General features: G+C 41.8%; 1 protein-coding gene and 1 long non-coding RNA gene across 4 annotated transcripts; one reads left to right on the forward strand and one right to left on the reverse strand.

The window, feature by feature from the left end:
- Positions 1-1,510: 1,510 nt before the first annotated feature.
- Positions 1,511-26,500, forward strand: LOC122822829 (ras-associating and dilute domain-containing protein-like). The gene is made up of 18 exons (XM_044101787.1): positions 1,511-2,034; positions 3,450-3,652; positions 4,671-4,845; positions 8,021-8,253; positions 9,796-10,235; positions 12,001-12,297; positions 12,391-12,813; positions 14,067-14,104; positions 14,190-14,407; positions 14,491-14,603; positions 20,962-21,211; positions 21,520-21,692; positions 22,371-22,515; positions 22,589-22,770; positions 23,475-23,769; positions 23,865-24,064; positions 25,254-25,393; positions 25,502-26,500. The coding sequence occupies exons 1-18, from the start codon at positions 1,910-1,912 to the stop codon at positions 25,593-25,595; spliced, it is 3,744 nt and encodes a 1,247-aa protein (XP_043957722.1). The 5' UTR covers positions 1,511-1,909; the 3' UTR covers positions 25,596-26,500.
- On the reverse strand, positions 21,087-25,247 carry LOC122822831. 3 transcript variants are annotated; one of them, XR_006369237.1, is made up of 4 exons: positions 24,512-25,247; positions 24,247-24,391; positions 21,495-21,659; positions 21,087-21,215 (listed from the first exon to the last, which is right to left on the reverse strand). It is a non-coding gene; the product is annotated as an uncharacterized LOC122822831 (long non-coding RNA). The 3 variants fall into 3 exon arrangements; XR_006369236.1 differs by having other exon boundaries at positions 21,495-21,662; XR_006369235.1 differs by lacking the exon at positions 24,247-24,391 and having other exon boundaries at positions 21,495-21,662.
- Positions 26,501-27,718: the final 1,218 nt, after the last annotated feature.

The raw sequence follows: 27,718 nt of genomic DNA on the forward strand, positions 1-27,718 counted from the left end.
CGACGAAATTCAAGAGCAAATGAGACGAGTTTGAGACAAAAAAAACTTTGATATTTTTACATTTCAAGCTTACTAAAGTTCAGCTTAATGGTTAATCAGATTAATCACGGCGCTGGAGTGCGATTAATCTGATTAATTTTTAATCGAATGACAGAAAGTAAATTCTGTCATTCAAGGTTAGCTCAGTTTAAGTTAAATGCAGATACATTTAGTGTTCTCTGTGTAGGAAAACAAGACAATAAATCTATTAATACATATCAAATACAAATGACAAAGATTAAAAAATAATAATGCTTCAGAAATTGTATAGCAACTCCGCAACTCCTGGAGTTTGTTAGAGTGTCAACTGAACAGAAGGAAGAATAACACGATAGACCTCCAGGGGGCAGTGTGTTATACCTTGAATAAAAACGCCACTCTTTGACCACAACAGTCACTTTTATAGAATTAAAAATATGGCACCTCAACCTTGATCATTTTTCATGATGTTCTGTACCAAAAAACAAACAAAAGTCATATATTCTGTGAATTTAGACGTACTCTGAGGAAAATAAGGAGTAATCAGGCTGTCATTATTATTATTTTACATTTTAAATAAACTTTTATTATGTAATGTACGTCTTTACAGGCGGGCCTGTGTATACCGTGTCTGTTGTTTTCTTTGTGTCACGTGTGTGTCTTGTAAACCCATTAGGACTTGATATTAGATATTTACTTCTTTTAAAAGAATTGTTCACATTTACATCCATAATCTTTTTTTGTATTTATTTCTGGAAAATAAATTGATTTTAGATGAACAACAAAAAAATAACCATCTTTTACTCATTAGACAAAAGATTTAAACAAAAGTGAGTTTTTCTGTTATTAATAGCTCCTCCATCTTTGTTACCCCACTTACATTTTAATGAGATCATTGTATGGGCTTTGACTCCACCCTCAGTTTCGATAAATGCTTTTCTTTTATCATTTTTAGGTTTCATTACTACTAGATAATTATAACATATTTCTCAGTCTTAAGATTTTCTCATCATAAAACTTTTTTATGATGTGCTTTTATGGTATATCAGTTCAGATTTTATTTTTATAACTGTTTACTGTAAATCACACTACTTTTATCCGTATGTTGAAAAATAACAGGTCATTTATGTTGCTATGCAGGTTAATTGAATTGTATTTTTATTTTTTTTTATTTTTGCTATAGGCTAACTCTGGTGTATTTACGTGATGCGTTCATGTCGATTCATGTGCATTGCCCCCTTTCATGAAATGAATAATTACAATTAATTTCTAGAACCATGTGTGCTTGCAGGCTGCCCCTCTCTCATGCCGCCCTGGGCGCCTGCCCATTTTCAAATCCACCGCCGAAACAAAGTGAAGTTTGGGCGCAAAGAGAGAACCGTCAATACAGCAAAATCAGAAACAGGCTGACCAATGGGATGTTTTATTTTGAAAGATGGTGTCGTTGTTGTGGGCGTGTGTGTGCAGACACATCTGGAAAGCGGCTGCCTCCTCGGTTTGAATCCGCGCCACTTCGTTCAGATCTGAGGAGCGATTCTGTTCCGCAACACGTCAGGTAGAACTCTGACCTCTCCGATTCAGTGCAGTGGTTATGCTGTGAGGTCCCCCACCACCACCACCCACTTTTCCCGGGACTGATCAGCCCCAGCAGCTGGCTGAGGGAGGGGCAAACATCTGCAGCAGCGGCGCCTGTTCCGGAGCAGCAGCAGCAGCTGGATGGCTCTGCGCCGCGGCTCTCCTGGAGGGAACATCCCTGGAATGAAGCGCGGCGTCCCGCATCGCAGAAGCAATAACAGAGCCACATCTGCAGGGGTTTCCAGCTGAGGAGGAATCACCCAGGAAAAAAGAGACACACAAAAAAGAGAAAAAGAAAAGAAGCTTCCAGACGGGAATGAATGAGATAAGAAATTCTGCTGAGGAGTTGCACTCTCTCCCTCCAAGACCGACGAGTTTCTCCAAAGCCCCCGCAAAGAGACGGTTTGTGAGGCTGGGACGGAAGAGCAGTGATGGTTCTCAGTGAGTATGACCCACTTGGAAGCGCTCTGTGCGGGCAGCTGTTCCAGCCAGAACAGCTGGAGAGAGTTAGGGAAGATGCAAACTTCTCCTCTTTTCCCTTCGTGCTTCTAAAAACGTCAAACCCCGCGTGTTGCCTTCGGCTAAGTCAAAGCAATATACAATAGTAAAACCTCTCCATATTTATTCGTTACTTTACAACAACAAAAACACAGAGAGAGACGATGAGTAGCTCAGCGTGGAAACAAAAAACTGGGGAAAATTAGACATCCTAAATGTTGAATAATTAGCTGACCTCGCTTAGATTATGTACAAAATTGTTTGTATAGCTTGTAGTAGTTTAGGGGAGTATTTCAGAAGATGTATTGGTTCATTAAAGCACGTTTGGATTCAGTTTCACCTTTCAGTTGTCCCTTATCTTGACTTGACAATGTCTGCCCCCTTTGCCGTCCAGCAGTCAGATTGTGTGTCTCTCATTTACAGCCTCCACACAAGTGAGTCTGCAGGTTTTCTGACAGATTTACCTTCTGAGCTTTAATATTTCTCTTATAAATTCATTCTTTAGGCCTGGACTCACTTTGATTGCTACGAACTGAAGAAAATCTTCCGCTTTCAGACTATTATTCCTCATCTGGGTCAGTCGGATGCACCAATCCACTTTTTTCACTTCCAAAACTGATGCAGATATTGGAGGATATCTGCATCGGATATCGGATGCAGATATCCAATATCCGATGCATATCGGACTTAAAACATTTACGTTTCTTTTACTTTTACAACATTTCTTTTACAATGTTCTTTTAAAGACACTGAAACTGACAACTCAAGTGGAGCCATCCAGCACGTTTGGTCAGCATGTTGTTACAACTGTATGCAATGGGCAGCAGCATCTTATCTGGATTTGAAGTGACAAGAGGCCCTAAAACATCTAATTGTGAAAGGAACTCAAAATATGCAGAAATGCCCAAAGTCTCACTATCTAAGAATGAATAAAAAAGTATGTTTTATTTAGCTATCCTAGGCTTTACATGCTAGCTAGGTCACCTTTACACCTTATACCCACATGCCATCACTCACTAAAGTCTCAAACCAGAGGCTTTCCAGTGGGAGAATAGAAGTCTGGGGGAACTGTGGGGCAACTGCAGAGAACCTTTGAACTATAAGAAGCTTAGAGTCTTGGTAAGGTCCGAACAACACTTCATTGTTTCAGTTGTGCATAGAGAGAGCTGAGGGCAGACATGCTGAAAGAGACCGGGTCTCTTTCAGCATGAAACTTACGAGATATTTTATTAAACGTACGAGACATTTTATCAAAGTTCTTCTCTTTATTTTTTAAAAGTTTTTTCTGCTTAAGTTGTTGAACTCTTGCCGCTCCTCCGTCTTCTATCAGTTCCCTCTCTTGCCGCTCCGTCCTCCAGGTCGGGAGTATCCACCGGCAGTTCTTCCACCTGCAGGTCGGCAGAGGGAGTGGCCGTCAGGCAGCCTAGCAAGAGTCGCATCCGTCGCCAAACCAACCGACTCTCCGGCGTCTTCCACCGCAACCCGGTGTCTACCTCGGGCTCCATGGCGCTGTCGGCGGGACTCCGGTCGTCACGGTCCGTCCAAGTCAGGAAGGGCAGCAGTAGGTCACTCTGGTTTTGTTTTCTCCCTGAGATTCTGATGCCGATATTTCCACTGTGGAAGATATTCGTGATGTATTCATAGGTTTTGAACTTGTTCGTATTCATAACAACAACAGGCTTTAATTTTAGATGAACAAAGAGAGGAATATATAGAGTGCGCGTGTATTTAGCCATCTTTTCCCCCCAATTCCCTTAAATTACCAACTGTCTAATCGTTTTGTCTCGTGAGCCAAAATCGTCGAATCAAAAATAGTCACGAGTCAAATAATAATGATAATAATCGCAAAAATGTTAGATTTTTTTTTTGTTTTGTAGAAAATTGATGTTATTCATTGTAGATACAAAACTTAAAGAGGTATATCATGTTTAGTTAATTTTATTTGACAAAAGTTTTCCAATTCTGTTGGGCTCTACAGCTAGCTAGCTATATTTAATAAATTAAACAGCAGGGGAAAATAACAAAATAGTTTAAACATCTTTAATTTGAATTTAATGTGACAACAATTCTTATCATAAGAAATGTATGACGATAAATGATAAACAATGCTCACCCTTAATAGTATATGTTAGAGTGGCCCAGTCAAAACCTGGACCTAAATCTAAAAGAGCATCTGGGCAAGACTTAAAAATTGATATTCAGAACCACTCGTCCTTCAGCCTGACTGAGTTTGAACTATTTCGTAATGGCAGAAACTGATACACAGGGATTAAACACAATTGTTTTGGTAACATCCAAAAAAAAAAAAATGTGAAAAGGGAACCGAGATCAGAACATCTCAATCTTCTACTTTACCCAAACAAAACCATCCATCTAAACTTTGTAAAACTGGAATACTTTGCATGTCTTACATCATCTCCTCTTTCTACACGCTCTGGTTTTGTTGCATACCCACCGCATACAAGCAAACATGACCTCAGCGCTTGTAAATAACCAAGTGGTCTTTTTTTTTTTCTTTTAAACCACATCTCAGACCCAGTGGTAAATATCCTTTTCCCCGTGTTGCCTCGCATCCACAGTGTTCTCCGCGGAAGTCCTGCCGGAGGACGACCCGTCCGAGCTGTCCAATCAGATCACGGCCCCAGGGATCCTCAAGATCTTTGGGAATGAGATCTGTGAAGGGGCTCACTACAAGAGCGTCCTGGCCACCACACACTCTAGCGCCGGGGAGCTCGTCAAGGAGGCCCTGGATCGGTGAGAACATGGGTCGCCATATGCGGGAGGGTGGTCTTGTGTTTCTGCTCGGGGTGAGTTACGATCCCCTCCACGTGAACCCCATATGCACTCAGAAAAATGAACTGCTGTAAGAACATAAAAGTGAGAGCAGGAATTCCTCCTCAATCATATGATCTGCGTTCAGCAGTAAGCCGTTCTGTTGGTCTGATTGTGGGCAAACATCACCTTCTACTGGTCTGGTTGAACACGGCTGTAGTAGTTTTGGGTTTCTCATTATGCTTTAGTTTTTTTTTTTCTCGTTGTGACTGATCCAGTTTGTTTTAATTAGTTCTTAGAGTGTGTTTGCCAGTTTTTCATTAGTTATTATTAGTTAAATACTGTTAGTTTTAGCTTTGTTTTTGGAAGATGTTGCAGAAGAAGTTTGAGTTTTTTCATATTTTGTAGGTGCAGAATTCGAACAGGTTAAAGTAATGTATTGTGATTATGTATACATTGATTGGGTAATAAATACTCAGCAGAAGATGCCATTAAAAAATGTATTCAGTTATTGTTGAACAATCAACTAACTCTGGTGTTTTGTCCGAACTTTTGCCGCCATCATTTTGCAGTAAGTGTCGCCAAGAGGAGCATGGAGCGGCGTAGTTTGCAGACAGCTGACAGTTAGTTATAGTTTTTCCCCCATTAATGATCATTTTTATTTATTTCAGTTTCTGTTATTGCCACTTGTTTCAGGTTATAATAATAACCTTTGGTTGGGAAAACATGATGTCATTTCAGGGATGTTTTTCTTTTTTTTCAGCATTTTCAGATAAGTTTTGAATTTACTCAACAGAACTGCTTAGAAATTTACACGGACGTTCGTTTTGATCTTTAAACCACACACCTTTAATTTTCCTTTCATTGGAGATAGAGTTTATTTAAAGTGACAACGTCATGCATTTTTGAGGCACATGGTGACATTTTATATCATTACCAATCAACGATTTCACCTTCAGTTGTTATAAAAAGTGCTGCATATATCAAATATAATTTAAAAGAAATTTGACTTGACGCCTTAAAATTGGGCCCCTGTTTCTTTAAGAAGCTCCTGCTCTTTTTGAAACTCTGCCTTCAGGAAGTCGATACAACAATGCTGTTTACAAACGTTTTTTTGTCACAGAGCAGTAGGTCGTATGATAAGCTCAGCTGACTGGCAGGTGTCTGCTAATCGCTGGAGACCAAGCGTTTGGGCACCCCTCAATAGTAAATAGATTATTTATAGTTGCCACAAGAGATTCAAGGATTCATTAAACTGTGCGTAAAAGAATCAGTGCAGAAAGTGGTTCTGGTGTGAAAATGGAAGATCTCATCTTAATTCTTCTAAACAGCTGTATAGTTGAAACCTGGACACAGATGGCTGTTCTAACAAAGACAAATTACATTTACTGTATTTTAGCCTGTGTAGAGAAGAAAAAAAACGTTTTCATTAATTGAGTTCGTATTATTCAACCTGGAAAAATACTAGGTTAAATGCATCATTAAAAGGCTAAAATGAAGATTAAATTTGCATCCATGTGTACTTACCAAATGAATATGAGTAAACTTGGCAAAAAAACAACAAAAAAAAACGCACACCTATTTATTTAAGAAGGAGCTTAAATTTAGCTTAAGCAATACGGGGAAAAAAAGAAGAAGAAGCAAAGTCTCATAATTTTAAGGCTGCGTAAAGGTCAGCTTGTTCTAGTGAATTAAGGCTAAGGTCCGCCTAACCAGATTCTTCTGTTTATAATAATCGAAGCACACAGCAGGCAGTGTGGGTGTGTGTGTATGTGGGTGTGCACAAAGAAGTGGAGTTCTGAACGGTCCAGTCCAAACCACAGACTTGTGTGAAACACAGCCAGCGATGGCCCAGACTCTGAAGCCGCCTCTGTCTGTCATTCTTAGGTTTCATTCAGACGCACAACAGGATGATTAATGGCGGCCGGGTTCAGTCTCTAAAGACGAGACGGATGAACGACCCAGTACCAAAGAGAAAGGCTGGTTCTGTGGCAGGAACATTTAGGACTTAGTTAACACAAAGCAAGTAAAGTCTGGCTTAAAATCGACTACTTTTTAAAAAATGCTAGGCTAATGCTAGCATGTTTTATCTCTGTTTTGACTTGGCTGGTTGGTACTTCTTATACAGTGTGTCTGTGTGGTTCCAGTTATTATTTGTGTAGGGGGAAAAAACTACAGAAAAAGTTCATAAAAGCGGCTCTCCAATTTGATCTGCGTAACATTTAACAGCTCACATTTCGGCTGCTCTCTTTTTCCATCAGTGGAGCGATAGGAAAGTTCAACAGTCTCTGTTTCACTGGAAATGTTGTTGTAAAAACAAACAAAAAAAATGCTTTTATTATTAGGATAAATACAGATTTGCAAGCGGTGCACAAAAATAAGCAGTGGTCATAAAAAAAGCAAGGAGGTGCAACAGATAAAATCACAGACCAACAACAGGTATCAGCAGATGAAACACAGAAACACAATCATTAAAAAAAAACCCTGATTTGTACTTTTCTGATGCTGGTGATACTGGTATCTAGTAATAGTAGTTTACATGAGTGGACAGGACGGAAAGTGCTGTTCCTGTGAAACTCCAGTTTCCTTTTTTTTTGCTTTCTAATGTAGGTTGGATCAGGCACATTGTCACCGATACCCAATCTACAATGTTTTCAATATCAGGACCGATACAGATATTAATATCGGATTTTTTACCTCTGATTTCAAGTAAAACTTGCATTACATCGATTTATTACACATACAGTAATATATTTCCAACCTTTATTATAATATTGATGAATCTCAAAAAGTTAGAATATTGTAAAAAAAAACAACAAAAAACAACATTTTTAAAGTTGAGTGGAAGGAAAAAGTGTGGTGGGAAACAACAATGACAAATTAGTAAATCATGAAGAAGAAAAAGAGTGGTAATATTTTCTGACTCTTATTTCTTTTATCAGAATATACAAAAAAATTGAGCTGGACAAGATTATGAAAGTAACAAAGAAAATAAAATCTGCACTTCAGATTTATTCAGGTTGCTCTCTGTCTGATCTCAGGATCAGACAGAGAGCCTAAGATAGGAAACATCTGTTTAAATCCTGTGAAGATATTTTTCATTTTCGCGTCTTGTGAGGAGGAGTGTAGCGATTTTAAACGCGTCCGTCTGATGCAGGTACGGCCTGAGGAAGGAGGAGTCCGAGTCCTACGTCCTGTGCGACGCCATCGGCTCCATCGACAGCCACCAGTGGAAGACGGAGGGATTCAGGGTCGTGGGCGACCACGAGAAACCTCTCCTCCTACAGTCGCTGTGGAAACCCAGAGAGGGCTTGGCGAGACGTTTCGAAATCCAGCGGAAAAGTTCGATAGAGGAGATGACGTCGAAGGAGAGGGACACCGTCACTGCTGGTAATCACTCCAGGTCCTTTTGGGGCGATTGCTTCGCCGCATCCTGACTCCACCAGGCGACATGAATGAAGCTCTGCCGGCTTCGAAGTCGGTTCTCACAGCGAAGCGTTCGGGTTTTCCTGAGAAAACCGGCCAAAGGCTCGCAGTCTTGTTTTCATTCTTTTGAATTTAAGACTCATGGCTGGATTTGATTCTTTCATGACAATAAATTTTTAGTAACAGCCTAATGGGTTTTGCAGACGCACGGCGATTTAATGGCCGTTTTTATTTTTTGCCCCAAGCGTCATGCCCTCTCTGTGTAATTCTTTACACGCTACACTCCTCCTCCTTTTGTTAGAAACAAAAAAACCCAAATAAAAACATTGCATAAACACTGGGTCCACAGATAAGTACGGATTGTGTGGCATGACTGAAAAACACCCGGAAGTTTCCACAGATGGTACCGTAAAGGTGCTGGGTTGATTTACTGATGTTTTTGTGTCAGTCACTTCTAGCAGAGGCTCCTGGGTACGATTTACACAGCTGTGTTCACATCGAAGTGTGTGTCCGGCTTTGTGTTTTGCTTTTATGAACAGCGCACGCATGTGATATGGCTCTCCATCAGTGTCCGCGTGTGGATTGGTTGGGGTTAGGGTTGTGGTTCCCTGCTGCGGAGCTGAGCTTTTCTTTTTTTTAGCTTTTTCTTTAATTTCCATGAGCGCTGCCTCTGTTTCCACTGAGGTCTGCTTCCTGAGTGGGGCTTCTTCTTGTTGACTCTGGCAGCAACACCCCTCACCTTGCCCCAGGAAAACAAGGGCGTTGCTCTGTCATCGCATACCATCGACCTTTCGCCTCCACGGCCTCACGATGTGGTCCAATTCGCTCATCATTTTCATTCAGCCAATCAGGTTTATTTCTACAGCACATTACAGTTTGAAGTGCTTTACATCATAAAAACACGCACAACAAAATATCAGTCACCGATTGAGAAAACGGCAAATTTCTTTGAGTGTCATTTGTCAAAATCATCACTACAATTCAAATATGTTGGTCGATATTCCATTAATTATGTTTCAAATGAACCCTAAACAGGTGGGATTTTCGTTTTGATTTAAAGGAGCTCTGTGTTTCGTCTGTTTTGCAGTTTTCTGTAAATTTGTTCCAGATTTTTGATACAACAACAGCAGATTTTTAATGTATTGTGATGCCAAGCTGTTCGGTGATTCATAAACTAGCAACAGTATTTTAAAGTCTATTCTCTGAGCTCCAATGAGCCAGTGTAGGGACTTCAGGACTGGTGTGATGTTCTCTATCTTCCCGCCAGCAGCATCATTCTGAATCAGCTGCAGCTGTCTGATTTTTTTAGGCAGACCTGTAAAGACACATTTGCAGTAATCAATTTGACAAAATATAAATGCATGGATGAGTTTCTCTATATCTTCCTTCATTATTAGTTTTTTAGTCCTTAAAATGTTCTTCAGGTGATAGAAGGCTGACTTTGTAACTGTCTTTATGTGGCTCCAAAGGATCAGGTTCAGTATGATTTACTTCCGCCCACATTAGGTATCAACGCCCAGGCCCGGAAGCTGCAGAAGAGCCGATCCAGGGTCACCTCCACCCTTGTGGAGAGGACTCTGGGTCGCAGTCAGAAGCTCTGGAGGAGCAAAAGTGAGATGGATCTCTTGGACAGCGGGGACGAAAGCGGCGGGGCCAAGGGTCTTTGCAAGAGCCTCGGCCGCTCTTCGGTCCACAGCCAGGAGTCCCTGGAAAACAGCCCCCGACCGACTGACATTCACAGCGCGGAGACGCTCTTCGAGGGGGACGGCGGGACGGCGTCTAAGACAGAGAACCTCTGTCCGCCGAGGCCGAGGGGCGAGCGTGAGGGAGAGGAGTCAGAGAGGGAGGAGACGGAGAGCAGCGACGATAACACCACACAGTACTCCATTCATCCTCCACACGACTGCCCGTATCTGCTGCTGCTGCAGGGCTGGAGCATCACGCAGGTACGTGGCCAATCACAGCTCAGCAATGTGGGAGGGAGAAGGTGTGTGGCTGTCACACCAAGGCCATTACAGTTACCTGAAACTAACGAAAATATTGAGGAAAACATTGTCATTAACTGAAATAAATACAAACTCATTTACGCAAAGCAAAACCAGTCACTGGTTATCAGTACTTTTTAGTTGAAGTCTGCTACTTCAGCTTACTGACTGCAGGAAAGCAACTTTTGTGAACCTTGCTAGATACAGAAGCATTTATATCAGAGAAACACGAAAAGAATTATGCTGGTTGAGTGAAGCGACAGTGACAGAGCCAACAGCTGTGCAGAGGTCAGCAAAAGAATTGGGAGTCAGAACACGGATCAGGAAACAGAAAGAGACGATCGTGACACTGCTTCCTGTCTGGTTACCAGGGCTTCTCTGAATGTGGATAAGTACAGCTCTACACAAAACTACGTACAAAGACCGACACACTAACTCACACACTCTAGTTATGTATCAACTAGAATAAGGAGATTTTAATTCTGTCAGTTTCCCAGAAGGCCCAGTAAGGTAAGCTACTCCTGAGGAACGCGATTATGCAGTTGGTGGTTTGCCAGTTTCAGCTCAGCTGGTTTAATCTGAAAGGATCACAAGGAGTGACACAATTATCTCATTATAATCATTATGATTAGCGCTCACTTGCTGTAAGTACACATTCTACGTTAAAAGCAGTTTGGAGTTTGATTTATAAGAACTATTCAAGGTTGAAACACGTTTTCCAGTTTAGCTTTGATGGTGAAGAGCCATTTCTCAGTTATAAATCAATCCTAATCCACGTCAAACTTTCATGCTCTTCTTTGCAATTGGATTGTTTTAATTTGGTTACATCATAGCTGACACAAGGACAAACTTTGATTAGGTCACTCCAAAATATTTTTTTCTACCATTTATAAATGAGCTTGCTGATGTCCTTTGGATCATTGTCCCGATGCATATCCCAGGTTGGCTAGAACTTAAAGTCACAAATTGATAGCTGGATGCTAACGATTCGGGATTTTCTGGATCAACCAATCAGTCACAAGCTGTGCAAGTCCTGAAGCAGCAAATCAGCCCACGACCATAACACAGCTCCTTGGTTGAGTTGTGAACTCCGACCTTAACTGAGGCCAGTGAGACCTGCAGAGATTTAGACGTTGTTCTGGGTCAGGGGTGTCCAAAGTCGGTCCTCAAGGGCCGGCATCCTGCACGTTTTAGTTCTCTCCCTGGTAGTACCAACAACCTTTTCAGCATGTCAGTGTTCTTCTTCGGTCTAATCATTCTAACGAGTGATTAGAAGCCATCAGTCATTAGAATGACGGCTCCTAACTAACCATCATTTGACCCAGGTGCGTTAAACCAGGGAGAGAACTAAAACAAGCAGGATGCCGGCCCTCCAGGACCCACTTTGAGTCTAGGTTCTTTTGTAAATCTTTCTCAGTAGGGGATGACTTGAATTTTATTGCGAATCCGATTTTATCTTTAGCCACAAATTAAAATCCTGGCAATACTAAGTACATAAACTTAGAAGTGTGGGTCTGTTTAGTTGTGACAAACACATTTTAGGTTGTTTTACCTCCCCCAAAAAGGCCATAAATGTCCAATTGAGGAGCAAGATTAGGTGTTTGGTTCCTATTATTGGAATCTCTAAGGAAACACTTATAAGAGCCCCATGTTCAGAAGTGATACTTCAGAGATGCTTTATACAAATAAACAACTTCTGTAACTGACCGTTAATCTCTCCTCTCAGGACTTTATCATCTACTTGCTAGCTGCACCACACATTCTCATCGGCCGACGCAGTGATTACGAAGACAAGCCGAGTGTTGACGTCCTCCTCTTTGCTGATGACATCCTTCCGAGCCACTGCTCCCTCCACCGCCACGGCGTTGGCAGCCCCATCACGCTCTCCCCTTGCAAAGACGCCGCTATCTCGAGGAACGGCGAAGCCGTGAAAGACGACGTGCGGCTGAGTTCTGGTGACGTCATCGGACTGGGAAAGCATTACCTGTTTCTTTTCAGGGATCCCCTAGCTTCAGTGAACAAGGTGAGACGGTCTTTGACAAAGAATTCAGTAGTTTGCCACAGAACTAAAAGAAGAACAACTCAGGAGACGTCATACTTCTTTTCTGTTTCTCAGCTACAGGAAGAAAGCGATGCCTCTTCTGAACCAATGTTGTCTGCTGCTCCGTGGATAATGTGTCTCAGCCCTCCTGCGGCGTCAACCATCCACAGTACAGCAGTGATCCACTGCATCAACTGCATCCCGAGCTGCACGGACATCCGAGGTTCTGCCTGCAAGCGGTCTCCCAACAAAGGCCCTCCTTTTTTAACGTCGCCCAGAGGCCACATCCTGACTTTGAGCTATCGGGTTGAGGACGAAGATCGCGTTGTCAAGGAGATCTTTGCTATGGATTGTAGCAGCAGCATCACTGACGGAGCCCCACTGACTGTCTCCTTTCTGCTGAGCCTGTGTCTCCAGTACGCCGCAGCTTACCTCCACACTTCAGACCTACGGAGGCTCCTGCTGCTGAGCGCGAGTGAAGTCCAGAGTGCCACGTGGGTGAGTTTGTGGTTAAAGAGGTTGGAAACCAAGTGAGACGCGTTAAATTTCAGACCGTGTTTGGGTTGGCTGTTACTGCCATATAAACTTTGTGAAGCTGACTGTTTTTTATGTGCGTTGGTTTTCCCCAACATTTTCACACAGACTACAGCTACAGTGCCTACATTCTTGTTTGGCAAAGTTATGAGGATCTTTGCCAAGAGGCGGATTGTAGAGAAAAAAAAGCTCCGTCTGGTTTTAAACAATCTCTTCTTCATCAAACATGCTGTGTCTCGGTGATGTGATCATTGCAAACACAGCAGAAAAACTGCAGTTGCAGCTCTGCAGCTTGTTTCTCAGTCATTATCGTCTCACTGTGAATCATTCGGCCAACTCTTGAGGTCCTACTTGCTGGATTACTCTTGGCCGAAATCCTTAAGGACGCGTCCCACAGAGGGCAGGTCACATGAGGTTGACATGATGCACATCTGGGTGAGAAGCTGAATATAGATAATGCAGATTTGATGCATACATGTTGCACTGGTTTTATTTTTATTTTTTTTTACTTTTTCCTCTTTATTTTAACTTTTTTGTAATTTTAACTTTTTTCCTTTCAGCTTTTTTCTCATCATTTTGACTCTTTTCCAAATTATTCTGGCTTTTTTTGTCATTTTGACTTTTTTATCATCTCAATAACTTTTTCCTCATCTTTTTGACCTTTCTCTTTATTTAGACTTTTTCTCAACATTTCAACTTTTTTTCTTGTCATTTTGACTTTTAATAATTTTAATTTTGATTTCAAGTTTTTTTTTTTCACCAGGTACGCTGGTCAAAGCCAAGCACCACCACACGTTCGCTGTGTCCACATCATGACTTTAGAGAAACTGCAAACAGGATTTGTTATGGCTTTTTTCTTGTCACTTTTCTGTAAAGGCTAGATTTATGGGGAAACACAAATAAAACCTGTTCTGTCAGTATACTTTTTGTCAGTATAGTTTCCCTAAAGTCATGATGTGGATCTCTAACTGATGTTCTGCTTGTTAACCCTTTCAATTTTGGGGACAACCACTTCTCAGTAACTTTGCAGTTGTGCCGTTCTTTTCTGTTTTGAGATCATGGATTGGTAGAGAAGCTCAAGACATTAGAATAACTTTGTGACACACTATTTTAAAGTTGTTTTATCGGTTACTGCTTTCAGTGGAGGAAATAAATCTGAGTAAAATGCACCATGACATAAAAGCACTGACTGCAGATTATCTCTTCGCCTCATGCAGGATTGCACTACGAAGCTAGCTGCTGGTTACCCTGAAGAGTAAGCTCTACCTTTTTACTTCAAGTATCCCGTCGTCCTGCCATTTCATCAAGGACACTTCAGATGTTTCGTTTTTGTCTTGCAGTGAGGGTTCAAACCCGAAAGACCACGAAGTACGCAGCCTACAAGATGTAATTTTGGGTTTGTGCCCCCTGGTGGTGTGGATGGCCAACACCCTGGAGCTGCTGCAGTTCATTCAACATCAGCTGCCTCTTATTCTGGAGTGGAGAAACCGTAAGGAGAAGGGGCGGAGGGAGGACGGAGACTGGGAAGATGCTGAAGGCAAAGAAGCTGAGAACTTAGGTCGGTGGCATTGCTGACGCTGTTAGCTAATGTTTCGTATGTTAAACTCAAGTAAGGAAATTCTCGCCAACGTGATTTTTCAGCGATGTTGGCGCTTCGCCTGTCCTGCATTCGTTCAGCCAGCGAGGAGACGATGGCCGTCCTGGAGGAAGTCATCTTGCTGGCCTTTCAGCAGTGTGTCTACTACATCACTAAGGTAACAGCTGACTTCACAATCATTTCTTAATTCAGTGCTACTGTAGATTCTGGCTGCTCCATCCTGTTTTATCACTCATTTTTAAAATGTGCTCCCAGAGACATTAATATAATCAGACATGTGTCGAGAATAAAGGGTTTTGGTGAGTTACTTGTACAGCCTTTTAACGTCCTGGGCGACTGTACTGTAAAGCTACACTGGGTGCATTGTGGCAGAGCAGATAGGAAGCACACCAAAAGCCTTTGTGTGTGTGTTTGTGCTTGTGTATGTTGGAGAATGGATGCCATTCATACTGCATGAACTATTTCACAGCACATTCTTTCACTTGAAGCTGACTCACTGAAAAAGAATTGGAAAGCTAAAATGGAAAGCTTGAGTGGAAATTACATGAAGTAATCTGGTATAGAGTTTTTCTGGTCTAGTAAATTGACTTTAAAACCCAAATTTTGAAATTTGAAACACCTATCAGTTCTGCACTCCATAAGTCTGTACTTTAGGTGTAAGATGATGGGGCGTTTACTGACAGAAAACCTTAAAAACATCCTGTTTGCAGTTTGCCATATGTAGGCATTAGAGCAAACATGTGGAGAAAAATTATATGGTCAGATGACAAAAGAAACTGATTTTCTCTTTTTTTTTTGGCAGCATGCTAAATACTATAAGATAGCCTTAGTCCTAATCTTAACCGATGGGAATGCAACCCTGCCATTTTTAACAAGAATTTAAGAAACAATTTGTGCTGTTTCCCACCAAACTTTCTGACACTGACCCAAAAAACATTTTACCAAACCGAGACGAGACGCTTGCAAGCCCGCGGTTTAGGCTCAGCACTGCTTGCTTTTGTGGTTGTAGGAAATAATAAATTTGCCTACTAAATCAGAAACTCTGGTCAACCCTCACCTGCTGGATAAAATTAAGCTCTCACCTAAAAAAACAATCCTGCTGGTTGTAAAAGCCAAAGACATAAAGACAGCCAGGTTAGCCGGTTTCCCCAGGTTTAGCGCCTCCGAGGCTAAGCTAGGTGAAAGGTAAGCCTCCATAGTGGGATTTCAGTTTCTTGTACAGATCATAGATAATATTTATAAACGCAAACTGTCAGTTTACCTTAATAGAAAAGATGACATGAAGGCAACAGTTCAGAAAACTATTGAAAACTGCTGTATTACCCACTAACCAAAAGTACGAGATGGCGCTGCTGTTCTGAAGAAGCTAGCTAGCTAGCTAGCCTTGGTGCTAATCTGAATCGACTGGACGTCAACCCTGCCATTTTCAAAGAGGATGCTGTGTTTGGGGTTGCAAGTGTAGATCACAGCTTTTAAGCTTTTGAAATTAATGTTGTTTTCCACCCAAATTCTCTTTCAATGTCCAAATTTTTTTTTTACCCAACCAAGATGGGATGTCTGAGACAAACTGCGGTTTAGGCTCAGCAGCACATGCTTTCATGGTTATAGGAAATAATAAATTTGCCTAATAAATCAGAAACTGCGGCCAGCCCTCACCTACTGGATGAAATGAAGCTATCTGCTATAAAAACAATCCTGCTGGTGGTAAAAAGCCAAAGACATTTATCAAAAGGCTAGCCGTTTTCCCAGGCTTAGCGCGTGGCAGGCTAAGCTAGGTGACAGGTGTGCCAGATTGGAAGAATTTCAGTTTCCTGTACTGATCATGGACAATATTTCCAGAGGCAAACTGTCAGCTTGCCTTTAGAGAAAAGAGCATGTGAAGCCAACAGGATCCAGTTCTGCCCTTTTACACTGAAGCAGTACCACACCCATGGAAGCGTGCCCAGGAAAGTTTCAGACAAGTTTCCAGTGGAGCTGCGTAGGCGTGGGTGAAAATGCCGTCCAAAAAAATACTGTTGAAGAGACTGGCCTGTTTAAGTTCAAACAATGACCTTTACAAATGCTCGTTTGCTGGTCCCCCATGGCAAATCGGAGTCCAATCGATTGGGGCCCGTCCTAAATTACACCGCTTCCAAGGTCCTGGTCGCACCAGACTCGGCATTTGAAGAGCCGTGGGTGATGAGACTGAAGCCAAATCAAAGACAGCATTAGCGGTTTGCCATAATGTTAGCAGCAGCCGAGTCAAGGTCTCACATGTTGTGCCAGCTGGAACTCAGATCTGTGCCTGATGCATCAGGTTACGAGCCTCCTATGTAATGTTGGGGAGACGGTGAGAATGCTGCGTCTTCGGAGAGAAAGCTATAGGAATTCTTCGATAAACGCAGTCCTGTAAGTTTGACTCAGCACATATTTGCTGAGAGCAGCGGCTGTGGTTATCTAACTACCTGCTCTTACATCCATACTGTACACGCCGCTGTTTTCTCTCAGGAAGTCAGCTTGATGAACCAAATGGTTTCCAGATGTGCTTTTGTCAGTTCAACCATCAATAATCTAAATGTAAGGCTAGTAAAAATGCACATTTAAAAGAAAATCCGTTACAGTGACTTGTAAGTATTCACTTACATTAAACTTTTGACTTTGTTGAGTTAGAACCACAGAAACATCAATACATTTTAATTGGGATTTTTTTACAAGACGTTCCTAATGGAAGGTTAATGATACATGGTTTTCAACATTTTTAAAGGGGCAGTATCATGTTAAATTGACTTTTTTTGGGGGCGTGCTGTGGTGGCGTAGAGCGGCGGTTTTCAAAGTGTGAGGCGCGCCTCCCCGGGGGGGCGCCAGAGCACTTTAGGGGAGGCGCGGTGCGAGGGAAAAAATAAACCGGAAAAGCTATCTGCTTGCTGTCTACTGATGTGAGAGAAACGTCTTTTACGCTCACGATCAACTCTGTGGATTTAGGAAAAAGTTGGTACTGTGGGGTGCGCGTGTGGAGCGGGGATCAGTGGAAATGTTTCCCCCCTTAGAGGATGTTTTGGCCAGTGATGTCAGTAACGTTACTGACGTCGGACCACTTTTTTCAGTAATGAGTAATCTAACGCGTTGCTATTTCAAATCCAGTAGTCAGACTACAGTTACTTATCAAAATCATTTTTGCGTTACTGTGCGTTACTATCTTCTTTTGTTATTTAATCGTATTTCCTCTACGTGTCTTGTCGAGTGACCGACGTCTCTATGCGACAGAAATGTAAACAATGGAGGGAGATGCGCGTTTTGTTGGTGGAAAAACTGGAACTATTTTGAGTTTCTGTCGACAAGTCCGATTATTATAAGCGGCTTTGGGCTTCATTTTTTTAAAGTCGCTTGCAGATTTAATGAGCGGCGGGTTGCGCCTTTTTGGGCTCGTTTTTGAACGTGAAGTTGCTCATTTGGGCTTGGAAATAAGCAGAGACTCACAATAAATCCCAGAATTTGTCCGTCATTAAGGTAGTTTTACTCCGTCTCTCCCTGTTCATCATTTCCCGGATGATCCGTCCCGCTGTGTCTTTGTTAATGTCAACTTAATTTATTACCTCTCAATGACATCGAGCTTCGCGTTGCGCTCCAGAAAACTGCAAACATCGAGACCAATATGAACAGCGCAATAAACGTGAAAACAGCCACGAATAAACGTGTCCGTAGTTGGCAATAGTTATAATGGCAAGTTAGCACCGTTATAATTATTAATATTACGGTAAGTGTCGCAGCCATCGGAGCTGTGGAGCTGCAGGAGGAGCTCTGTGCGCTGCGACATCAAACTCAGGGGCGTAACGCAGAATCTGGAGGCTGGGGGGAGGGGGGCTTTAAAATCCTTCTTAGAGTTTTCCAGACAACAGTGGACCACACAAATTACTCATGTTTTTTATTTTTTGTACAATCTCCTCTTCAGTTCAACCTTATCAGTGGAGACACATTGTTGATGTTACCATTATAAAATAACTTACAATTACATATTGGCAAAGCTCAATGTGATTTTCACAGGAGGCAGAGCGTTGTTGTTAGCAGCTGCTGAAAGTAACTAAAAAGTTACTTAATCCTGCAGTTAGTTACTTTCCTGCAGTTAGTTACTACTTGACTTGGAAAGTAACTTAGTTACTTTCCAAGTCAAGTAGTCAGTAATATAACTAAGTTACTTTTTCAAGGAGTAATCAGTAGTCCGATTAAAGTTACTTTTTCAAAGTAACTATGACATCACTGGTTTTGGCCAGAGCAGGGCTGAAGGTGGAGTTTTTTGAACTCCACCTCTCCCCCTCCACGGGGAGGCGCAGCAGGCATTAAGCTCCTTGAAGGGGGGCTCACCCTTTCATACTTTGAAAACCCCTGGCGTAGAGAATAGCGTGACCCACATTTGGAGGCCTTGAGTCCTCGACGCGGCCGTTGCAGGTTCGATTTCCGGACCCGGCATGTCTTCCCCCCTCTCCCTCCCCCTTTTCTGTCAGCCTACTGTCATATAAGGGACACTAGAGCCCACAAAAAGACCCCCTGGTGGGAAAAAAATTGACTTTTTTGAGCTTTACGTCATGTTATGATCTTATTCTGTCATCAAAAACATATCTGAAGTGTTGCTTTGACTTTTTTATGCATGTTTGAGAAATCTTTTAATCTCCCATGGCAACCATTCAGCTGTTAAAAACACCCAGGCGGACCTAGCACCGCCTTTGAGGTGCAGCTTCTCCTCAGAGCTGCAGTGTCCAGGCTTCTGCCTCACAGATCAGTGCTCCACTGAGACTTCTCACTCAGCTCCTGCAGACTAGCCATCAGCAATTAGCAGACACCTAGTGAAACTGTGCATCTGCTGAGCTCATCATACAAGCTACTTCTCAGTGCAACACTCATAAAAACGTTGTTAAAAGGTTGGTAGAGGAGAACTAGCAGGTCTCAGAAATAGCAAGAATTTGTTAAAGAGACAGAGTCCCAATTTCAACTTCAAAGCCAAATTTCTTTTAAGTCATGTCAAAACGGAATATTTTGAGTGATTTTATTTTAACACATTCAACTAAAACTAAATAAATTTTTTTCTGTATTATTCTGTTTTGACAACAAATCTTATTAATTAAGATTATTAAGGGTTAGTTTTAAAAACATTATTACCAGCAACAGTTGGAACCGTTTTAGTGAAATTGAAAATACTTTAAAAACGTTTTTTACACCTTGGCTAAGAAACAAATTTTAGCTCTTATGAACTTTAAATATAAAAAAAAAAAATCAGAAGTATTCATGGTCTGCCAGTGTTTGCTAGTAACAGCAACAATATCGAGACACATACAAGATAGAAGCATATATCTGTTAAACAAAAATATGTTAAGAAAAACTAAATATCTAACAGAAGCCAGAATGTGTCATTTTACTTCTATATCAGTTTCACACATTTTAATTTTGATACCTCTTCAGTGTAGTCACAGAAAACGTTGGAGTTTGACAAAAAGAGCAAATAACAAATGCTTTTTTAAAAAATAAAACAAAGTTTGACAGTTTTTGGAATCTGTTCCTCTGATATATTTTGTGGTTATTTCTTCAATACAAGGAAAATTGCATCAGCGTGCATCGCAAAAGGCGCCACTGGTGAGCAAGTATTTTGGCTGAAGAGACGTTTTGATGAATAAAAAGACACTACAAGCAGACCAGTGGGCAGACTATGTTTAATTGTCCGTCACAGCGAATACAGATGTAACCAGACAATGCTTTGAGTTGTCGTTTTATATTTGCCTTCAAACTAATGCGTGCATGTGGTCATCTGCGAAACCAGTGCTGCTGAAAATATAAATCCCCTCTGGCTTGTCTGCACTGAGCGACATTTTCCAAGCCAGTGTGTCTTTCCAAGATTGTTTATTGAATTGCTCTGTCGTTTCCATTGTGTTTCGCGCGGCCCGGCCCGGTTAATGCTGAGCTCAGCCTCGCCGCGGGAACCTCACAGGAACTGTAAACGGAGCTGCTCGCACTGGATTCCTTCAGTGCTCTTCACTCAGCAGCCCTCTTTGGAGCACAATGCCAAGAAGCCCACATTCAAAGCAATGCTCAACCATTCAGGAATGTGGATCTACGGCTGGCACAAACCTCAGATACTTTGTGGGCATAGGAGTGAGATCTTAGGGAAAGGGGGATGTCTGCGTACAATTAGGCCGAACAAAGCTGCGGTTGTTCAGCCTCACTGAGGAACTGGAAAGACATTTGGAGGAAAAGGTGAAAATCTTAGAAGTCCCATTTTTTTCTTTATGCCTGGGACTGCTGCTTGCGCTAAAGTAAACATGTATTAGCTATGTTTTAGTGTCAGACGTTCCATGCTTAAGTTATATATATATATGGGTGGTCTGAAATTTGACCGGGAGGGTTACATGTTTTAGTTTCTCCCAGCAATCATATCATATACCACACAATGTTAACTTTTCCGGCCTCTAATTGAGCCACAGGAATTGTCAACAGTCTCCAGAGCCGCATGGTTAAGTGAGTCACGTCAATTTCCTTTTCTGTCCAACCAGTTCCTGTACACAGTCCTTCCGAGTCTCCTGGACTGCAATCCTTTCAGGGAGAGTGCTGGAGACTGTGGTCGGGGTCTGGGTGGCGGCGGGATGCACGTCCCCGTGGAGATCAGTCAGGTGGTGGAGGTTCTGAACGAGAGCTGGAGGCTGCTGTTAGACTGTCAGGTCCACCCAGAGGTTTCCTCTCAGCTCATTGGCTACCTCTTCTACTTCATAAATGCATCGCTCTTCAACTCACTCATGGAGAGAGGTACCTGCAGAAAGGCACGCACTAATTTCTGACATCAACACATAAAACGACAACATCAAGAGAAATGAACCCTAGTGACAACACATAGAAAACATCAACATCAGGATATGGAATACACCAACATTAACACACAGGAAACACCAACATCAAAACATAGAAAACCCCCAAATCAACACATAGAGAAGTATCAATATACAGAAAACAGAACTATGTCTTAAAGTACATCTGTATTCTTACTCCTTCATGACTCTAAAAGGGGTAAAAATAAAACAAAATGTCTGACCAGTTTTCTCTTCATGTGCACCCAGGCTCAGAACCAGGCTTCTACCAGTGGTCCAGAGGAGTGCGAATGCGGGCCAATCTCGACCTGGTTCTGGACTGGGCCCACGCGGCTGGACTTGGAGAACTGGCCTTGGAGCACACCCACACTCTCTCGTCAGCTATCAACCTGCTGGCAACACCAAGAAAGAATTTACTGCAGGTAATCCCTTTTAACAGAACCTGTTAAAAGGGATTAAATTACCTTTTGTAGATTAGGCTCTTAATTTACTTTAACTGTCCTAAAACAACGACCGTCTGATGGACGGTTATTGGCACAGAAGTTGTTATAGATTGCTATAGGGTAAAGTTTGGCAGGAAATATCAAAACCAATGAGCTCTTAACAAAATGTTTGCAGGGAAAGTTTTAGCTCTAGTTTCATTTGAAGCAGACGTTCTTTCTCTTTAGCTGAAAGAAAAATAGAACCTAGTTCATAGCTTTAGTGTCTACTTGAGCTTTTAATTGAGTCAAGCGTTGGTTTTGCATTAAATGGCCACTGTCTTGCTTGCCTTTTACTGCTATAACGATTGAAACACAGAAAGCAAAGGAAGCTTCTCCTTTTGCAACGTAGTTCAGGCAACAGTTCAACGGGATCTTGAAGGTTTTCCAGACTCTGGTACCTCGCCAGTATTGTAACTAATTTCCATACTTTTCCATGACGTCACCCACTTGAATTCGGCATGTTGGATGCCGTTATCTTTGCCTTCTTGGTGAGATCTAAAGAGGTGAGCACAGCAGCTGTGTTTTATGATGGAGACCTGAGAATGAAACGGACTCGACTAAGGCGGTCCCTCGGAAGTGTAGAAACATTTTTGTCCTTGTCGTGTCGTTCACCTGTAGACGCCGTGGGCGTCCTTGCGCTCCGAATACCCCGCCCTGAGTCCGGCCCAGCTGCACCACCTGCTGGGTTTGTACAGCCCGGCCTCACCCTGCGCCCAAACGTGGGCTCCATCCGCACAGGATCGAGCAGCAGCCCACACTACAGGTGAAAAGTCCACTATGGAATGATCCGGGTGTTTCTTAAATATTGTCCTTAAATACAATTTATCTTTACTCAGCTGATATCCTGGAGAGTTTTGACACCCACCATCCGCTGGAGCTTCCAGACGAAGGCTACCAGCTCCAGCTCAGACGGCCAGTGGCAGACCCAGCTCTGAGGGAGCAGCTGCAAAAGCTCAAGGAGTTTATCGGCGCGCTGTCTGATTTCCGGATGAACAATACAGACGCTAAGAAGCACCAGGTGGCAAAATATTGATTTTCACCTTTTATATTTGGTGTTTGGTGTCTGGTGATAAAAGTGGCAACCACCTTATAGCATGAACAGACTTATTCACATGGGATTTTAATTGCTTTTTCTTATGTTCGCAATTGCGAACTTGTGTTTTTTTTTACATTAGCAAAATATTGACAAAGTTTTGCACTGCATTTGTAATGGAAACGCAGTTAATGAGGACAACCTGAAAAGTTAGATTCTGGTCACCTGTTTGACCAGAATGTTTTTGGGTTTTTTTTTGCACACTGTCTGAAAAAACAAAAACAAACCATCATCCTCTGACCACTTCCTGGTTTTCACCAGTAATAACATCTGGCTGTTGATCGTGTGAGTCGTGACGTGAATAAAAGTGTTTCCATTGAAGATGTGTGAAAAAATCTATTTTCATACAGCTGAAAAACCACTTCATTCTGCCAAAAAAAAAACATTTTGTGAAATAAAGCTGTCGTTTTTGCAAAATGTCAGGAAAACCATTATCTACTCAATTGAGGACTTTTAAAACTGATTGGCCCTGATGTCAAAACAACAACAACCAAAAATGCCAACCAGTTACTCCAACACTAAAAAAAAAAAAATTTCTCAAGTTATTTTAGAGGAATTTGTGATCTCCAGTGTTTAATGCCGAGCTGAAACTTTACTGAATTATTACACTAAACCAAGCTGTTCTGTAGGTTGGTGCCGCTCAGACGGACACCGCTCAGGCGGTCAACGACATCCTTCAAAATGTCGGCTTAGAAGCCTGTGATTCATCACCTGATGACCTGATTCTACCCCCATCACCATCATGTCTTAACTGGGATGAGCTCAGCACCGGTGTTGCACATATTGTAGCTGAAAAGCTAACAAATCTGGAGCTGACAGAACCCAGTGAGGGGCGGTGGTCCGCTCTGGACCCTCCCAGTCTCCTCATCCAACCTAAAACAGGAACCTTGATGGATCCCAACGGCGAAACAGTGGAATGCGAAGGTCCTGTAACACTTTCGTTCTTTTTTTAATTCACGCTCTTCCGCTGACTGTGTTTTGATAAATAGGACTGAACATGCTTTCAAATTTCTCCGCAGGTGGCTTAGTGTCTGAATGCCTGGCCGCGCTGAATGCAGACCATTTAAAATCGGACTGCGGCACCGTGAAAAGACTTGTGGAGCTAAAAGAGGAGGGAAAGGAGGCCGGGGAAGAGGAAGTGGACGGCAACGACGAGGTTTTCAGTTTGGAGCTGGAGCGGGGCGAAACGGGACTCGGCCTTGCTCTGGTGGACACGAGGGTCAGTAAAGTTAAAATAAAAAACAAAAGACAAAGCTGTATTATACATGTCTGTGGAGCATTTAAACATCGGTTTGACATTTTTTTTCAACAAAAAAATCAAAAAATGTATCGAAATATATCAAAAAAAGCAAAATTTTGCAGTTTCTGTTTCCATTTAATAAGAAATTAAATTAAAATTACCTGTGAATAACTTGTTTGCGCGGTGAGCCTTTATAAATAATGGCAGCAATGGATGTAAACAGTGACATGAGATATAATCATAGTTCAGCAATCAGAGGAGACGTCTGCGTCTTTTTCAGGCGTTGAAGCGACAAGTGCCTTACACCTGGGATTATGGATTCAACAAATGACAACCTTTTTTAACAACTTTTTATGAACTGTGTCATGCTGTGAGAGCGCCGGTGGAGCCAGCTGCACATTGGTTTTTTTTAAAAAAACAACTTACCATCATCCCCCGATCACTTCCTGTCATCTTCTTTGCAGTTTCCGCCAGTAGTAGTAACATTTGGCTCTTGCTCCCGTGACTCGTGTGATGCGAAAAAAAGTTTTTCCACTGTGGTTTTGTAAAAATTCTTATTTTGGTACATCTGAAAAACCACTTAATCCTAGCAAAAAATATATGTATATTATTGAAGTACAGGAGTTTTTTGATGATATATAAAAACTATATTGAGTTTTTGCAACGTATTTTTTTTATATATTGAAAAGCAGGAATTTTTTGATAATGTATCGAAATATATAAAAAAAATTTATCAAAAAATTTATTTCAATGCAGCTGAAAAACCACTTCATCCTAGCAAAATGATACACATTATCGAAAAACCTGAGTTTTACCAAAATTGCCGCGTTTCCGTTAAGCAAATCTGTTTTGTAATTTCAAGTTGCACAATTTTATAGGTTAATGGAAACCCAGCTATTGTGGGACATAAATGTAAATATTTTCTGTCTAGTGGCAGTGACAAAAAAAAATAAATCCCTGCGCTGAAATAAAGCTAAAAAGCTACATTTTTAGGAAAATTGTATCCTGCTACTGCTGCAGCTAGCATACTTGACTGATCATAAGTTGCCCACGCAGTACGCCTGAAAACTGTGTTGCTGCTAAAACATTTGACAGTCAGGTTAAAAAAAAGCTTCAAGTGTGAAATCCTTGTTGTCGCTGACTCCCGGCTATCATGTTCCGCGATCAGAACACGTCCATGAAGGTGAAGGGCGTCTTTATCCGCGCAGTCGTGCCAGACTCTCCCGCCGCCAAGTGTGAGAAGCTGGAGCCCGGAGACAGGATCCTGGCTGTCAACGGAGTCAGTCTGCTCGGATTGGATTACGAGAGGTTAGGAACATTACCCAGTTTATCACAAACACTCCATATTTCATACTACAATCTGGACGAGCGGCTTGTATTTACAGTACACGCTCTCTGCCTCTTTGCCTCTGTTAGCGGAAAGGAGCTGATCCAGTCATCAGGCGCCAGACTGAGGTTACTGGTGGCAAGATCGCACTTCATGGCTGCAGCCTTTCAGAATGAATGCTGACTCTGCAGTTGTTAAGGGACCACTGAGCCACAATCTGCTCTGCACGAGACTGCCAGAGCCTGTTGAACACGGCGTGTGCAGAAAATGGACTAAGATGAACTGTGGTTTCATATGGTCGTTGTAAATTAGCAGCTTTTGAGTTAGAACAATTACTGTAATAATTTCTCGTTATCTCTGAGTGATACTGGATTTTGTTTCAGGTAGCGGAGAATTTGCTTCGAAAGTTTGAAAATTTGTTCAGATTGAAACCAGGCAAGAACACAGCACCCTTTCACAGATGTCTGAAAGGCCTTAAAGGGGCAGTGTTATGGATCTGCTAGGCACATAGTGCCATTTTACAGAACAATCGGGTAACTATGTTACCTTCAGTTGTTATAAAAATGCTAGAAATATCAAATATGAAGTAAAAGAAATTTGACTTTGTAATTTAACGCCTTGAAATTGGGCTTCTGTCTCTTTAAAAATGCCTGCTTTCTGCTTTTAGGAAGTCTTAACAACTTTGCTCTTCTATTAATTATTGTTTTTTTACCAGCGTTGCACTTAGAAGTAGCTCCTATAATGAGATTCACAGTGGTTGCTAATTGCTGCTGGCTAGTCTGAAGGAGCCGGGTGGAGGGAGTTTCAGGGGAGGGCTGCTCTGTGAGCCAGAAACTGCAGGTCAATTTAACCTTTAGCAGAGAATCACTAACTAGAGGTTTCTGGAAATTGATTGATTGAAATATATAAAGCACAAGTAAAAACACCAAAACATTTTAGTGAAACTGGTAATTTTGTAAAAAGCATTTTTTCCTAATGTAGATTTTTCCCTCCCCCTATTAATAAGTCAAATCAAATCCTGGATTTTTTTTTTTCCACATTTCTCAGTGTGAAATTATACAATAAAATATCATCTTCACCTGGATCAATCAACAGATCTCTTGCAGGTTTATTGGGCTGCTAAGTTAAAGATGTGGCAAGGTTTCTTCACCTTTGGACTTCTGTCGCTAGTGTCTGTTTCCTTGCACTCTAGCCAACAATATCCTGGTGAGAGCATAATGTACTTTATTTAACAATTCAAAAGTGTGCTGAGCAAAATCACTTCCTGTCTGCTTCAGCATAGCACAAAATGAAGCAGGTCAGCTGAGGTTAACCCTCAACAGATCTTGTTCCCCTTCACCCACATAGTGGCAACAGGGCGGCTCTTCCTCTGGCCTTTTGCTCCACCTAGTGGCTGTGACCAAGAATGGCTACACAACTTTTCATTTGCTTTCATTTGAAACTACTATCTCAATCAGGTAATCGGTTATTCAGACAGCTGTAATCCACACATTTTGTGTGACTTTTGATTTGTGAGAAATGAACAAACCTCAGAGGGGATGAGTCTCTGCCACTTGACTTACTCCGGCTCATTCTTGAAGATCTCAAAAGAGCCAGAAGGATACTGTTGCCCGGATAACGAGTTTTTGTTCACTCTGCTCCGGTTTCCTGTAACATACCACAAGAAACTTTGAGATGGACTGAATTTATTTCATTTAGTGCCTTTACATCCAAACTAAAATCCAATTCACAGACGTACCTGTTCTTGATAGCTCGTCATTTTTTTTGTTGTAGTTGTTGCTGCCTCCTGGCCAGGTTTTTAATCTCAGTGGGATTTCATTCTGGTAAATTAGATGTTTAATAAAAAATTATAAAAATATGTCCAAGAGAGAGTAATACGTCTTTTTCCAGTTGAGAACAATGGCTTCAGACGTCAGAGAGCTAACTCTCACTCCTGACGCTCCGTTGTTACAGTGAAGAGCTCCAGTGAATGCCAAAGGTCATGACTCGAAGATGTCAGCAGAATCACATCATCGTCATAAAGCAATGAGACTCAGGTTTCTACTATACCTAGCCCACCTGCTCAGGGTGTTATTGTATCTGTTAGCACACAGCAAGCTAGGTCAAAGAAATATGGTAAGGTTGCAGAGACACCTAGAGGACTCTAGCGGCATCAGAATTTAGAAGTTGTAGGATTTCTCTCATTTCTGGCAAAAAGACCATCTAGCGCTGGACAGTTGTATTTACCCAGAATGCACTATTCTTTACTCTGCTTCCTGCTTTTAGAGCGCTCTGTTTGCATTGAAACAGAGACTTATGTTTGTAGG

This window comes from Gambusia affinis, linkage group LG20 (assembly GCF_019740435.1).
Source record: "Gambusia affinis linkage group LG20, SWU_Gaff_1.0, whole genome shotgun sequence".
In the NCBI taxonomy this organism is placed as follows: domain Eukaryota; kingdom Metazoa; phylum Chordata; class Actinopteri; order Cyprinodontiformes; family Poeciliidae; genus Gambusia; species Gambusia affinis.

What these genes read in the sequence shown, in the direction of transcription:
- LOC122822829 (XM_044101787.1), top strand. Translation starts at nt 1,910, where the DNA reads ATGAATGAGATAAGAAATTCTGCTGAGGAGTTGCACTCTCTCCCTCCA. An exon ending in AAGAGCAGTGATGGTTCTCA is followed by an intron (nt 2,035 to 3,449) that starts GTGAGTATGACC and finishes TCCGTCCTCCAG; the next exon opens with GTCGGGAGTATCCACCGGCA. An exon ending in TTGCTCTGGTGGACACGAGG is followed by an intron (nt 24,065 to 25,253) that starts GTCAGTAAAGTT and finishes TTCCGCGATCAG; the next exon opens with AACACGTCCATGAAGGTGAA.